Below are 16,729 nucleotides of genomic sequence, written 5' to 3'. Positions count from 1 at the left end.
ATAGAATGTTGAAAGGCCTCTATATTGTGGACGTGGGGAGGATGTTTCCTATAGTGGGGGAGTCTAAGACCAGAGGACATAAACTCAGAATAGAGGGACGTCCATTTAGAATGGAAATGAGAAGTTTCTTTAGTCAGAGGGTGGTGAATCTATGGAATTTGTTGCCACAGGCAACTATGGAGGCCAGGTCATTGAGTATGTTTAAGGCAGAGTTTGATAGGTTCTTGATAAGTTAGGGCGTGAAAGGTTACAGGGAAAAAGCAAGAGAATGGGGTTGAGAGAGAAATGGATCAGCTATGATCAAATGGTGGAGGAGACCAAATGGATCAAATGGCCTAATTCTGCTCCAATGTCATATAGTCTTATAAACCTCTATCAGTTCTCCTTTCATCTTCCTTCAATCCAAAGAGAGAAGCCTGAGCACGCTCATAAGGTATGCTCTCTAATCCATGCAGTATTCTGGTGAATCTCCTCCGCACACTTCCAAAATCTTCCAAATCTTTCCATAATGAGGGGACCAGAACAGAACACAAATAAAACAAATGTGTTTAATGAGGGTTTTATAGATCTGCAACATTACTCCATAGTTCCTGAGCTCAATTCCCCAACTAATGAAAGCCAACACATTATACACTTCTTAGCCGTACTATCAACAACTTGCACAGCAACTTTGAGATGTCAATGGACATGGATGCCAAGGTCCTAAACACAAAGTACAATGCAGATGCTGTGGTCAAATCAACACATACAAACAAGCTGGATGAGCTCAGCAGGTCGGGCAGCATCTGTTGAAATGAGCAGTCAACGTTTCGAGCTGAGACCCTTTGTCAGGACCCCTACCTTCTTATTCTGGCTTCTGCTCTGCCCGAGACGTTAACTGCTTATTCCCCTCTGTAGAAAGGGTGTGTATAGGATCTTGGGGTCCATGTCCATTGATACCTCAAAGGTGCTGTGCAAGTTGTTGTTAGGACGGCTAAGAAGTGTATAATGTGTTGGCCTTCGTTAGTCGGGGAATTGAGCTCAGGAATGATGAACTAATGTTGCAGATCAAAACACATTTGTCCTGACGAAGGGTCTCAGCCCGAAACATTGACTGCTCATTTCAATGGATGCTGCCCGACCTGCTGAGTTCAGCCAGCTTGTTTGTACATGTTGACCCCAAGATCCCTCTGCTCCTCCACACTTCTAAGAATTCTGCCAGTAACCCTGTACTCCGTCTTCAAGTTTGACCTCCCAAAAAGAATCATATCATACTCTTCCAGCTTGAACACCATCTGCCACTTCTTGTCCAGGCCTAATTAGGGAAACATGATAGCACAAATAGATCCTCTCTTTCATGCTGTGCCGCTGAGGATTTTCCTAAGCTTTCAATCTAGGTTTCCTCTCACTGATTCAGATCAGAAGTGCACTCTCCATTAGTGAAATATAGCGAAATGCAGAAAGTGAGGAACAAGGGTAGAGCTGGGATTCTAGTGCTATGGGTAGTGCTTTTCTCCCTTCTAACCCACAGGATAGTTACTTTTTTCTGACATTGCTTTGGCCTCATTCAGTAAACTAACAATTTCTGCTAGCTTTCTCTAATGGGTTGAAAACTGACTGTTAGTTCGATTGTTGTGCCCAGCTCTTGAATTGGAAATTAGGCTGTCACTTGCCTGCACTAGAAGTCCTCACTGGCTGCAAAGCATTGCACAATTGAGCAACCCACACAAAGTGCAGGAGGAACTCAGCAGGTCAGATTGCATCTACGGAGGGGAATAAGCAGTTGACATCTCGGGCGGAACAGAAGCCAGAATAAGAAGGTAGGGGTGGGGAGGAGCACAAGCTAGCAGGTTCCTCCAGAAGCAACACACAACATCGACTGCTTATTCCCTCCATAGATGCTGCCTGACCTGTTGAGTCCTTCCTGCCTTTTGTCTGTGCTGCTAAAGATTTCCAGCATCTACAGAGTTTCTTGTGTCACTGCACAATTGACTGGTTCATCTCTGTCTAATACATCTAATTTTCGGTTCCATTCTTAACCACATGCCAACCAGCCTTCTCTTTCTGAGATAATTAATCATTGCTGTGATAATTTTAGCAATTGACTCATCTGACCTATTCAAACCTTTCTGTGGTCAGGACTTTACATGGTGCAATGATCTCTACCTCAAGCCTGGTGTTGTTGATTATATGTGATGGGGTTTAGGTCAGATATTAGTACGTCCTCCAGCTCAGATTCCAAATTGGCCATAAATATAATTGAGTTTTATAACCAAGCTGCATGGCTGTAAGATTAGAACCCAACTGTGAGCATGATGAATGACACTGTAAACCTAGAACACATCACATGTGGAACACCTGGAGGAAACCCACATGGACACAGGGAGAACATACAAGCTCCTTGCAGACAGTGGAGAGAATTGAACCCAGGTCACTGGCACCGTAAAATATTACACTACAGTTCCACCCGAAATCCAGAGAGGTTATGATGTACTAGAATGATGACTATTATGGCTATTTTCAAGTCAACCTAGGACAAGGAATTGAATGGTTCTGTATGAAGAAACAGAGAAGGTTTTCCATTAAAAACTAACATTTTCTTTTGTACCAGTCAGATCTAGTGGACCAAAATATACTGAACTTCCTCCCAGAACAGGAGCATGCAGAAGTATTCAAGCTGCTATCAAACCAGATGCTGATGACTGACCAGGTCTCTCAAGACTACTCCAACAGTATGTACCATCTTGTATCTGATTTCTTATTTCAGCAGATAAATTTAACAACATAAACTTGCATTTACAGCATTTCTTTAAAATAGCAAAACATCCCAAGGTGTTCACAAAGGCTTATCACAAGGCTTATCAGTTTGGCTCTGTTGAAGAGAAGAAGTTTCCAGGACAGATGACAATGTACTTCGTCAAAGACATGCTTCAAGGAGCATCTTAAGACATGAAAAAGAGGTGAAGAGGACAATCCAGAGCTTAGGGTCCAGGTAGACATGCACGGGAGTGATCAATCTCTGGAGTACAGGGCTGGAGGAAGGAATACAGTAGCTCATAGGGCAGGATATCTCTGTTGGAGAAAAAGTGGCAAGCATCTGGTTCAATACACAAAGCACTTGAGGAACTCAGCAGGGCAGGCAATATTTAAGGATGGAAATAGACCATTGACATTTTGGATTGAGACCCTTTATTTGGACTAGAAAGAAAGGAGAGGTAGGTAATATGGAAAGAGGTGAAGCAAGAGCTGGCAAGTGATAGGGGGATTCAGGTGAGGGGAGTGATAGGCAGGTGAAGGAGGAAGGAGGGTGGGGTGAGGTCAGAAGAAGATAGGTGGAATTGACAAAGGTGTGATTCACTGAATTTAAAAGAATGAAGGCAATTTTAATGAAATATATAAATATATATTTACAGAGTAAAGTGCAGATGTTCCCACAACTGTTCAACCTTCTAAGTTCCTCTAGCAGACTGTTTGTTACTTTACAACGCAAGGACAAATCACCTTAGTCTCCAGCTGGACATGATGAAAAGACAGGACACCAAACTGAGACCAGGATCAGATAGCACTTATAGAATGGTTGTGTGTGCATGCATGTACTTGTATATGTGACAACAAGCTTGACTTTTGTCTTTGACATTGTATACCTGAGGAGACACTTAATCTACAGCTGCATCTGATATTCTTAGTGAGATCCCATATTGTGAGCAGCTTTGGGCCCCTTATCTAAGAAAGGATGTGCTGGTATTGGTGAGAATCCATAGGAGGTTCATGAGAATAATTAAAAGGTTTAATGTATGAGGAGTGTTTGATGGAGAGGATGTTCCCATAGTGAGGATGTCCAGGACTAGAAGATGCAGCAGGATGTCCCTTTAGAAGAGAGATGAGAAGTGATTCCTTCAGCCAGAGGTTGGTGAATCTGTGGAATACTTTGCCACAGATGGCTATGGAGCTAGGTTATTGGATATATTTAAAGAGGAGGTTGATAGGTTCTTGATTAGTCGGGCTGTAAAAAGTTAAGGGAAGAAGGCAGGAGAATGGGGCTGAGAGGGATAATAAATTAGCCATGATGGAATGACAGTGCAAACTTGATCGGGTGAATGGCCTCATGTCTTCTGCTCTTAAAAGCAGTCATTTGATCGACTGTTTTAGTGATATTTACTGAGAGATGAGTAGCCAGCCGCTTTGGGAGAATTCGCCAACAATGAGAAGCAAGCATCTCCTAGAGGAGACGTTTTTCAGTTTACAGTCACAGCTGAGGGACAACCCTCCATTGGAGTTGCACTGGGGTGTCAGCCTGGGTCCTGTGATAGCCCTCAAACCTGGAGGCACCTCCTAACCTGGAGATACAAGAGTGAACCAGATGAGGTGAAAGTGATGTGCACTGGGCTGATCTACTGGTGCTTACTGTAAAAGTGTAGCAAAGCTGAAAAATACTGGAAATGATCGGCCGTTCAGGTGATGCCAGTGGGAGCAGTGGGAGAGAGGAACAGGCCAGAATCAGGCCTAATATCACTAAGGTACGTACATCACAAAATTTATTGTCTTGTGGCAGCGGTATGGTGCAATATATTTTAAAAGTACTATAAATTACAATAATATTTTTAATTAAATTAAAAGTAAGTGTAAAAGAGTAAAAATGGTTCATTGACCATTCAGAAATCTGATAACAAAGGGGTAGAAACTAAAACATTGAGTGTATGTCTTCAGGCTCCTGTACGTCCTCCCTGATGTAGAAATAAGAAGCAAGCACATCCTATGTCATGGGGCTCCTTCATGCCAGATACCACCTTTTTTGATGCATCACCTTTTGAAGATGCCCATGATGCTGAGGGGATTAATGCTCATGATGGAAATGGAATTTACAACTCTGAGTTTGAAAGGCCGATGGCCTTTCATGAGAACTCAGTAATGGGAGATTGATTTTGTTCCATAACTTTCAAATTTTTTTGTGGTCCTCTGATTACCCACTTCTGATCTGACCAGTTCACATAGAGGTGGCAGTGGTGTGTTCCTGAGGGCAAGAAGGAATTAAGTGCAGAAAACTGATAAGATAGCCTGTCAGATCACAATGAGACCTGACTTGAATCTAATAAATCCTGCTTTATACAGATGTTGCCCTGTGGTTCTGATCTGTAAGTGAGTGAAACAGAAGGATATAGGTGTCCCTGTGCAAGAGTTACAAAAGGTTAACAGGTAGGTCCAACGTTTAGTTAAGAAGGCAAGCATCATCTTGGACTTCATTACCAAGGGACTGAAGTTTAAGAGCAGGAAGAGTTTGCTGAATTGTATTGGATGTTGATGAGGTGTTAATTTTGTTGAAATTTACCTAAAGATATACTAACATTGGAGGCAGTACAAAGGAGATTCACCGAGCTAATTTCTGAGAGGAGAGTGCATTGATAAAAGAGATTAAAGAACAAAATTATGTTTATTCATCACAGCCACATTGAAATATACAGTAAAATGCATTGTTTGTATCAAAGACCAACACAGCACCAACTTTGGTGTCTATAAGACCGTAACACTTAAGAGTATAATTAGACCAATCAGCCTATCTGGTCTGCTTCACAATTGATACATTGCATATTTTCTAATATGCCACCTGTCTTTTACACATTGTAATTGTTCCTGGGTCAACCACTTTCTCTGGCAGCTATGGCGCATCACTAGTCACAGTGTGGTGAACTATGTGCCTGTCGGGACACGCCCCTGCTGACTGCTCCTGTGGCTCCTCCCACAGGCCCCTGTATAAAGGAGACCTGCGGCCTGAAGATCGGCCTCAGTCTCCAGGACCTTGTATGATAGATACTCACTCCTGGTTCCTTCTTCCAGTCAATAAAAGCCGATATCTCGCCTACGTCTCAGTGTGAGTTATTGATGGTGCATCACACAGGCCTGCAGTCTAGGGAAAGAGAAACACCACCCACTTCAACCAGTCTTAGTTCTTCCTCCAGATCAATTTTGTATCCAACTAACCAGTTCACCTCCATCTCATATGATCCTACTTCCTTGATCAACGTATTATGTTGAAGTCCATGTAGGCAATGCCTACCTCTCTGGCCTTGTCAATACTCTTGGTCACCTTTTCAAAAAGTTCATGAGACACAAGTTCCCACACACAAAGCCAAAAACAAACTGAGTGGGAAGTATGTGGAAATTAGCTGTAAATTTATTCCAAGAGTTTTAAAAAGTAGGACTGCAACAAGGAAATTGTAAGAATAATGGATTCTGCAGATGCTGGAAGTCCAGAGAGACACATACGGAATGCTGGAGGAACTGAGCAGGTCAGGCAGCACCTATGGGGATGAATAAACAGTTTCAGGCTGAGACCCTTCATCAGGACTTTCTCAGCAGTGCTGATAAAAGGTCTCAGCCCAAAAATGTCAACTCTTTAATCCTCTCCAAATAATTTTTTTATGTTTAAAGATGTTAAGTCTGAATTTACAACAGGATCTAAATCAAATTGGGAAGTATTCAGAGAAATTGCAGGTGAATTTTAGCTCAGATAAAAGTGAAATGAGGAACACTGGGAAGTTAAACTGAGGGCAGAACTTACACATACTGTAAACACAAGAAATATTGCAGATGCTGGAAATCCAGAGTAATACACACAACATGCTGGAGGAACACAGCAGATCAGAGAGCATCTACGGGGAGGAATATAGAGCCAACTTTTCAGGCTGAGACCCTAAATCAGAACCAGAAAGGATGGGGGAAGAAGTTATACAGTGAACAGCAGGGCCCTGGAGAATGTAGAAGAGACTTAAGAGTACATTTCTCCCTGAAAGTAGTGATACAAAAAGATAAAGTGTTAAAAAAAGGTCTTCATCAACTGGGCATTGAGTACAAGAGTTGGGACATCATGTTACAATTATGTAAGAAGTTGGTGAGACTGCACCTGCAATATTGTGTGCAGTTCTAATTGCTGAACTATAGAGAGGACGTGATTAATCTGGAGAGTACAAGGACGTTGCAGGAACTGGAGAGCTTGAGTCATGAGGGTAGACTGAGACTGCTTTCCATGGAGTGAAGGAGTTTGATGTGCGAGATGACTGAGAGGCAAGTTTTTCACACAGAGGATTATGGGCATGAAATGAGTTGCCACATGAAGTGGCAGAGCCAGGTACAATTCTGGTCATCCCATTAGTGAAAGGATGTTGGGTCTTTGGTGAGGGTACAGAAGAAATTTACCAGGTTACTGCCTGGATTAGAGGCCATGTGCTATAATGAGAGGTTGGACAAGTTTGGCTTGTTTTCTGTGGAGCGGTGGGAAGATCTGAAAGAGGTTTATAAGATTATGACATGGAGCTCAGAAAAGTCGAGGGCTATGGGTAACCCTAGGCAATTTCTAAGGTAAGGACATGTTCGGCACAGCTTTGTGGGCCAAAGGGCCTGTATTACGCTGTAGGCTTTCTATGTTTCTATGAGAGGCATAGATGGAGAAGACAATTCTTTTCCCCCAGGATCGAAATGTCTAACACCAGAGGGCATGCACTGAGCGTGAGAGGGGGTAAGTTCAAAGGGCTGTGAGGGGCAATTTTTTACACAGAAAGTGGTGGATTCCTGAAATGTGCCTGCTGAGATGGTGATAGTGGCAGGAGCATCAGGGACTTTTAAGAGACATATGGGTAGGGACAGGAATGTGAGAAAACTGGAAGGACTTGGATATTGTATAGACAGAGGGAATTAGTGTTGTTGGCTATTTGATTACTAATTGTGGGCTAAGGGCCTGTTCCTGGTCTATATTCTAATTTATAATAATTTATAACACTTAAAAGATACTTAAGTAGGTTTATAGATAGGAAAGGTCTAGGCCCTAGAGTCTCTAGACTTTAGAGAGATGTGGGTCAAATGTAGGTAAGGGAAGTAACTCAGGAAGATATCTTGGTTGGCAGTAACAAATTGAGGTGAGGGCTTTTTCCATACACTGTAACTTGACTCTACGGCTGATGTTAATTAAATGGGTTTTTGCGTGTTTTTGTTTGAGAACTTGGTGATGTTTTGATGGGTGAATCACACATTTCTGTGCCCTATTTTCACATGTGTAACAGTTGAGAGTTTCAGACCAGGGCAAATCAAACAGATGAAGAATCTGCAACTGTTTTAGAGGTAGAAGAGAACAACAAGAGTGAAAAACAAAACTACAAAAATGAGTCATTAAATAAAATAAACCACAGAATAGGGAGTGTAACTGCAAAGCAAGCAGATTGTGTATTGCCTTAGGTAGTCAGAGAGGCTTACAGTCAGACCATTCAACTCATAGTATCAAAGAGACCCATCCACTTTCTCCCTGACCTGCTCTCTAACACAGGAGTAGAATCATAATCAGGTTTAATATCACTGGCATAGGTTGTGAAGTTTGTTGTTTTCTGCGGCAGCAGAACATTGCAATACATAATAATAAAAACCGAATTACAGTATATACAATAGTTAAATTATTAGTGCAAACACGCAGTGAGGGAGAATTTGTGCATTCAGTGTCCATTCATAAATCGGATGGCAGAGGAGAAGAAGCTGTGTGCCTTCAGGCTTCAGTAACATTTTCCTGATGGTAACAATGAGAAGAGGGCATGTACTGCATGATGGGGGTCCTTCATAATAGAAGCCATTTTTTTGAGGCATCTCTCCTTGAAGATGTCCTGGATTCTGTGGAAGGTAGTGCCCATGATGGAGCTAACATCATGGAATTCACTTAACTTTCTGCAGCTTATTTTGATTGTGTACAGTAGACCCACCACTCCCCCCCCCCCACCACCACATACCAGATGGTGATGCAGCCAGTTAAAATATTTTCCATCGTACATTTGTAGAAATCTGCGATTGTCTTTGATGATGTGCCAAATCTCCTCAAACTTGTTATGAAATATGCCCACTATTGTGCCTTCTTTGTAACTGAATTCTTACGTAGGGTCCAGGATAGATCTTCAGAGGTGTCGACAGCCAGGAACTTGAAATTGTTCTGTCTTTCTACTTCTGATCCCTCGATAAGAACCGGTGTGTGTTCCCTCATCTTATCCTTTCTGAAGTCCACAATCAATTCTTTGGTCTTACTGATGTTGAATGCAAGGTTGTTGCTGTGACACCACTCAACTAGCTGATGCATCTTGCTCCTGTGCACCTTCTCGTCACCATCTGAAATTTTGCCAACAATAGTTGTGGTGACAGCAAATTTATAAATGGCCCAGCCACACGGTCATTGGTGTAGAGAGAGTAGAGCAGTGGGTTGAGCACACGTCCCTGAGGTGTACCAGTATTAACTGTCAGTGAGGTGGAGATGTTATTTTCAATCTGCACATTCTGTGGTCTTCCGGTAAGGAAATTGAGGATGCAGTTGCTGAGGAAGGTACAAAGGCTCAGGTTTTGGAGCTTTTTGATCAGAACACTGGGAATGATGGCATTAAATGCTGATCTGTAGTCAATAAACAGCATCCCAACATAAGTACAAAAAAGTATTTCAAGTACACTGAAAGCAGTGTTGCAGATAGAAAGGGTGGTAAAGAAGTTATTTGGCATGTTGGCCTTCATCAGTCAGGGCACTGAGTATTGAGGTTGGGAAGTTATATTGCAGTTATGTTTCTCTGCTGTAATGTTCCATGACTCTGTAACCCTAATACAAAACATTAGTCAGAGAGTTACAGAGCGTTACAACATAGATACAGTTCATCTAGATCATGCCAACCTGGTCTTCTGAATAGTCCCACCTACCTAAACTCTATACTTTCCTCCAAACACCTTAAAATTATGCCCCCCTGGTATTGACCTTTTCCACCCTGGAAAGGAAGTTGATAATGTCTCTTATCTTGTACACCTCTATCAAGTCACCTCTCATCCTCTTTTGCTCCAAAGAGAAAAGCCATAGATCACTCAACCTATCCTTGTAGGCCAATTTCATGTGGAATTCTCATGCAAACACAGAGCCTCTGTTGATCTACTGAGGTCTGTAAATAGGTTCATTATTTCTTTCACATTTTAAAAAATTTATTGTTCATCCTTAACTGCTCTCAAGATAGTGATGATGAGTTACCTTCTTGAATTTCCACAGTCTCCAGATTCATAAAGGCATATAGCATGTGGAACCAAGCCCTTCAGCTCAACTCTTTGTTGCCAACCAAATGCCCATCTAAATGAGTCTTATTTGCTGAGTGTTGACCCATATCCTTCAAAACGTTTCCAGTCCACGTACCTGTCCAAGTGCCTTTTTAAATGGTGCTAGTTCTCCTGACTCAACCACCTCCCCTGGCAGCTCATTCCATAAATGCACCAACTTCTATGTGAAGAAATTGCCCCTCAAATCCATTTTAAATCTTTCCCTTCTCACCGTAATCCAATTCTCCGTGAGTTTTGATTCCTTATTCCTGGGAGAAAAAGATCATGCACATTCACCTTATCCATGCCCCTCGTGATCCTATACACATCTATAAGGTCAACCCTCAATCTCCTATACTCCAAGAATGAAAGACCTAGCCTGTCCAAACTCTCCCTGTAACTCAACTGCTGGCAATTTTCTCAAAAAGCTTCTTTGTACTCTTTCCACCTTAATTACATCAATCAAGTAACAGGGTAGACCAAACTATGCATAATAGTCCAAGTCTGGCCTCACCAACATCTTGTGCATAACACCTCAACTCCCATATTCAATGCCTCTGACTGCAGAAAGCCAGCCTGCCAAATACTTCCCTCAGCACCTCCAGAGAATTATGTCCTTGTGCTCCTAGTCCCCTCTGTTCAAAAGCACTCCCCACGTTCTCTATGGGGAATTCCAGGATTAGACTCCAGTGTCGGTGAAGAATCAAGATAAGTTCTGAGTTGGTAGAGTGTACTTGGCAGAGGACCTGTAGATGATAATGTTCCCAGGCACAAGTCTGTTCTGGTAGTAGAGGGCTTGGGAGATCCTGTTCAAGTATGCTCAATAACTTTTAGTCCTTTTTGTAACTGGTACACACCACAACGACTATACACTGGTAACCGTGAAAGAACAGTCAGGGTGGCGTGTCAGCCAACTTCTTGAGAGTTGCTGGTACTGCATTGATGCAGGTCAGTGGGAAGTATTATGAATCAGAATATAGCTTAATACCTCTGACATAAGTCATGAAATTTGTTGCTTTGCAGCAGCAGTACAATGCAATATTTTATTATAAGAAATATATACAAAAATAAATTAAATAAGTCATGCAAAAAGAGAGCAAATATAGCGAGGTCATGAAGAAATTGTTCCTAAAACATTGCGTGTGCATCTTCACGTATCTGTACCACTTCTCTGATGGTAGCAGTAAGAAGAGAACGTGTCCTGGGTGATGGATCTTTGCCTGGTATGAGCCCCCAACCAGTTCGAATGCTCCTTGCATAACATCAGTAGAATCCTGTTTGTTGGCATACAAAACCTCCTCAAGCTCCTATTGAAACATAGTCACTGAGGTGCCTTCTACATACAGTAATTGCATTGATGTGTTGTACCCGGGATAGATCTTCAGAGATGTTGACAGCCAGGAACTTCTGACTGCTCACCCTTTCCACTGCTGACCCTTCGAATGAAATGTAGTGTGTGTTCTCCCAACTTCCCCTTCCTGAAGTCCACAATCAATTCCTTGGTCTTACTGACATCGAATGCAAGGTTGTCGTTATGACCCCACTCAACCAGCCCATCTATCTCACTCCTGTACCTCCTCATTAAAATCCATATCTTGTAGACGATGGAAAGACTTGGGGTGTACGTGAGGCAGTCATTACAGTATACCCAATCACTGTCTGACCTGCTGATGTAACTATATTATTTACATGACTGTTGCAGTATTTTCTGCTTTAGTTGTCTAAAAGATTTATGCACTTATAGACATTCAGAATTTGAAAAGCCACCTTTCTTTCACTTTCACACTTTATTTTCATGCATGTTTGAAACCAAGAAGTAGACACATTGTGCTGGAAGTGAAGTTGTTCTCAGGGGGAATATTGAATCTATAATTTAATTCTGCCTGTTCACAGTGTGCAGTGAAACTTAATTCCAGGTTTTTGTACAGACAGCATACTTAGTTAGCACACGTAATGTCCGGTCTCCTTTTACATCTCAACAATTCCCTTTATGTGAAGGAGCAAGATGTTGTCACATGCAATGATGCACAGTTACAGCAGAGATTATCAATGCCGGAACTCTTTGTTCCAATAACACTGCTCTGATGTAGTCCTCAGCATGTTAACATGGTCTTTCTGTGTTAATGATAATGTCAGTAAACCACTGGGCTGAACACAGAATGCACTGATGACTTACTGCTGGTCGTACAACTCCAACATGCAGGGCAAATGTTAAAACTCATTGATGGGTTGATTGCTTTAATGTTCTCAGAATTCTTGATCGCAGGCCTCCCATTGCTCCTTTGGCCATCCTGGGTCCTAAGGGGCTCAAGCCATCTTCAGTCCTTGTTCACATCTACATTCAGCAGGTCGGACAGGAGGTAACAATTCCAGACACTGGGCAGGAAGATGTCTCGAGACTACTGCCAACCATCAATATGAGACAAGGGCACCAATAAATGATTCATCTCATCCAAATTCGATTTTGTCAGAATGAGAAGGCAAAGAAAGTGTCCAGAACACTGTCTGAAAATTAATTCCTACAGAACTTTCCCATTACCAAACTATACACTTACTTCAAGGCAGATGTTAATGAATGACCTAAAATATAGGCATACCAGATTAAGTTAGAGAATGTGTTAAATTCAGAATTATATTAGTTATTATGGACTGATTTGTTATATTTTGAAAACAAGATGGAACTGATTCACGTTTTAAGTTGTAAGTATGCCTGAGTGTGTTCTGATGACGCAACTCCATTGATAACAGCTGCTGTCCTCTTTATTTTCCAGATCAAAGTCACATTGAATTCTGCTGTCATTTATCAAGAGGGTCCTTAGATCCAAAAGACACCCCCATCTATGAATATGTAAAATTTGTGGGGAATTTTAAATTTTACAATCTGGGTGAGTTCATATGATGATGCTTTGTACATTCTGTTCCTGGGTACGTTGTGCTGACATAGCAGTTAAGCTCTTCTGAAGGCAGCTGCTGATTAAGATCATCGATCCAAGGATACAAGTTCAAGTCCCACCAGGGCAACAGAGGGATTTAAATTCAAGTAAATAAGTAAGCTGGAATCACAGAACAAGCCTCAGTAAAAATGACCACTAAACTACCCAGCTATTGTAAAAGTCAATCAAGTTAACTGATGTACTTCAGGGAAGGAAAACTGTAATTTTTACCATAGGAGCAGAATTAGGTCGTTTGGCCCATTGAGACTGCTCTGCCATTCCATCATGACTTCTTTATTATCCCTCTGAACCCCATTCTCCTGCCGTCTCCCTGTAATCCTTGATGCTTTTATTAATCAAGAAACTATGAACCTCGGCTTAAATATACCCAGTGACCTGGCCTCCACAATCATCAGTGGCAATGAATTCTACATATTCACCACCCTCTGGCTAAAGAAAGTTTTCCTTATCTCTGTTCTAAATAGATATTCCTCTGTTCTGAGGCTATTCGCTCTGTTCCTAGACTCCCGCACTAATAGAAATATCCTCTGCACATCCACTCTATCTTGGCTTTTCAATATTCGATAGGATTCAATTTGATTCCTCCTCATTCTTATAAATCCCAGTGAGTACAGACCAGAGCCATCACATGTCAACCATTTCATTCCCTGAATCATTCTGGTGAACCTCCCCTTGATCCTTTCCTTTCTTAGATAAGGGGCCCGAAACCCCTCACAATGCACCAAATGTATTCTGTTCAATGCTTTATAAAGCCTCAACATTACATCCTTGCTTTTATATTCTGGTATTTTCAAAACGAATGTTAACATTGCATTTGCCTTCATTACCACCATCTCAGCCTGAAAATTAACCTTTAGGAAATCTTGCACTCAGACTCCCAAGTTCCTTTGCAACTTGAATTTCTGAATTTGCTCCCCATTTAGAGAGCAGTCTATGCACTTACTCCTTCTACCAAAGTACTTGACGATATACTTTCCTACACTGTATTCACAAACACAAGAAAATCTGCAGATGCTGGAAATCCAAAGCAACACATGCAAAATGCTGGAGGAACTCCGCAGGCCAGGCGGCATCTACACTTTGCCCATTCTCCTAATCTGTCCAGGTATTTCTGCAGACCTCCTGCTTCCACAACACCACCTGCCCCTCCACCTGTCTTTGTGTTGTCCGCAAACTTCAGGTTTGTTTATTGTCATTCAATGCCACCAAACTAAAGAATGTTTCTCCAGACCAAGCTGCACAATGCAGTAAACGTAACTCCTACTCAACTTATGATGTAATATTAACAAATAATAAGGTGCATTTCTGACACAAGGTTAAAAGTAAATGGTGTAATGTGACTGAGGCTTCATAGATCATGAGCCTTGGGTGGTGGTAGGGAGTTCAATAGTCTCAGCCCGGAGGAAGAAGCTGTTATCCTATCAGTCCTTGTCTTAATGCTACGGTACCTCCTGCCTGATGATAGGGTGTCAAAGAGATTGTTAGATGCATGATTGTTGGATGGATGAGGAGGGATCATGGGACGGAACTTAGCCATCTGTCATCCAGCTCATTACCCAGTCCAGCCAATATAATCAGAGGCAATTAGAAATGAATAATAAAAGTTAACTTCACCAGAAATCTCCAAATGCTCCAACAGAATAATTTCAAAGAAATCAAGATTAAAAGGTCAAGAATTGTTTAAAGTTCACCTCATGGATCTTCGACCAAAAGTATTGATGTGATAAACTCATTGTTGCAAGCAAGCGGAGTTTTATCAAACACTGTATTGGAAGGTTATGTCCAATTTTAATATTTAGCTTTTGCAGCTTCTGTTAGTCTGTCTGTAGTACTTGAAGCAAAACAGTTACTCTCCTTTTGAAAAGGCATTATTGTCGTTGCAGTGCCTACGTCATCCTGCAACGGTTTTGAATCAGCCATTTCAAGGTCATTTAGATCCGCAGGAAAGGAACAAGTCTGCCTTGTGGCTACAGTACGTCTCGTTATCCCACAGTTTTTAAAGGTAAGGACAATGCAAGCACTGCTTTTTTAGATATTCTTCAGATCTCTGGATTTTGAATCAAACAAAAGCCCCAATGGATTCTTAATGTAACCTCTCTCACTGATATTACTTTAAAGTGCTACACATTATATTCCCACTACACTCCAGACTGACTAATTACTTTCCATATAAAAAGTATTCACGGTCTCCCCCCCCCCTCCCCCCCACTGGAAGTTTTCATGTTTTGTTTTTGTACAACATTGAATCACAGTGGATTTAATTTGGCTGTTTTTTTTACACTGATCAACAGAAAAAATTGTATCAAAGTGAAAACAGATCTCCACAAAGTGATCTCCATTGACGAAATCTTTCTTTCTAGACATTAAACCAGCTCAATCCTGTAACTCAATTTACTTCCATTTCATTTCAGATTCTAAGCACTTGCTGTGCAAGTTATTTTCCTCACATCAATCTTTGCCAAGCACTACCATTCGACGTATGCAACCTATTTCTTCCCTCTGCTGATGAGAATATTTTCTCTACGTCTGTTCTGTGTCTACCCTTCATACTTTTAAATACCTTTCCCCATATCCCCTTGCAAACTTCTGCACTCCAAGAACAAGGAAGTGCCCAAAGCCTACCCAAGCAAATTATCCACGGGATAATTTTAGAAAATTTATTCTGCACCTTCAATAAAGCTTCGCATCTTTTCCAAGTGTGGCTTACAGAAATGGCAATAATTTTCCAATTAATGAAGAACCAGCACTTTAAAAAGCTTCATTATTGTGCATTTACTCGTCCTTTTGTGAAGCGTCCATCAAACAAATATTGATGTTGAGCCTGTGGAAGGGGCCAAGAGAGAAGTGGTCAGAGATGGAAAGCATAATGGTTTTTCATTATGTCCAAAGCTAGTGATTAATTTGAAAATAAATATGAATCAGAATCAGATTTATCATCACTGGCATGCCAAAAGATTTGTTGTTTTGTGGCAACAGCACAGTGCAATACATAAAATAGACTATAAATTACTATATGCAAGGAACAGAAATGTCTTAGGGTGACTGGCCCGTGGGAAATAGAGCTTTATACAAGATGTTTGAAGGGGTGAAACTGGGGAAGATGACCAGGATTTCAGAATCAGATTTATTATCACCGGCATGTGACATGAAATCAGTTAACTTAGCAGCAGCATTTCAATGCAATACATAATCTAGCAGAGGAAAAATAATAATAAATAAAATAAATAATAATAAATAAACAAGTAAATCAATTATGTATATTGAATAGATTTTAATAAATGCAAAAACAGAAATACTGTAATTTCATTGGAAAAATTGCAGCTAGAGGCACGTACAAGGATTTGTACCCCCGAGACAGGCCTTGGGATACTAGTCCAGTTACTTACCCACCATGCCGACAATATATCTCACCCCTCACACCCCTGACATTCTCTCTTCTCTACACTTCCATCCAGCGGAAGATACAAAATTCTGAAAGCACCTACCACCAGGCTCAAGGGCAAATTCTATCCTATTGTTGTAAGGCTTTTCACTGATCCGCTAGTATAATGAGATGGACTCTTGATCTCACATACTACGTTGCTATGGTAGCATAATATTAGAAACATAGAAACATAGAAAATAGGTCCAGGAGTAGGCCAATCGGCCCTTCGAGCCTGCACCGCCATTCAGTATGATCATGGCTGATCATCCAACTCAGAATCCTGTAC

General features: G+C 41.4%; 1 protein-coding gene across 1 annotated transcript in view; it reads left to right on the top strand.

The window, feature by feature from the left end:
- npas2 (neuronal PAS domain protein 2) overlaps window positions 1-16,729 on the top strand; it is a 95,329-nt gene that overhangs the window by 16,368 nt on the left and 62,232 nt on the right. Inside the window, exons 5-8 of the mRNA XM_059976628.1 lie at window positions 2,591-2,711; window positions 5,329-5,331; window positions 12,837-12,950; window positions 14,903-15,021. Coding sequence (XP_059832611.1) covers window positions 2,591-2,711; window positions 5,329-5,331; window positions 12,837-12,950; window positions 14,903-15,021 — 357 coding nt within the window. The remainder of the gene's footprint in view (window positions 1-2,590; window positions 2,712-5,328; window positions 5,332-12,836; window positions 12,951-14,902; window positions 15,022-16,729) is intronic.

The sequence above is a fragment of the Hypanus sabinus genome, chromosome 8 (assembly GCF_030144855.1).
Source record: "Hypanus sabinus isolate sHypSab1 chromosome 8, sHypSab1.hap1, whole genome shotgun sequence".
Taxonomy (NCBI): domain Eukaryota; kingdom Metazoa; phylum Chordata; class Chondrichthyes; order Myliobatiformes; family Dasyatidae; genus Hypanus; species Hypanus sabinus.
Note: the sequence above shows the minus strand (reverse complement) of the source record. Positions and strands in the feature narration are given on the sequence as shown.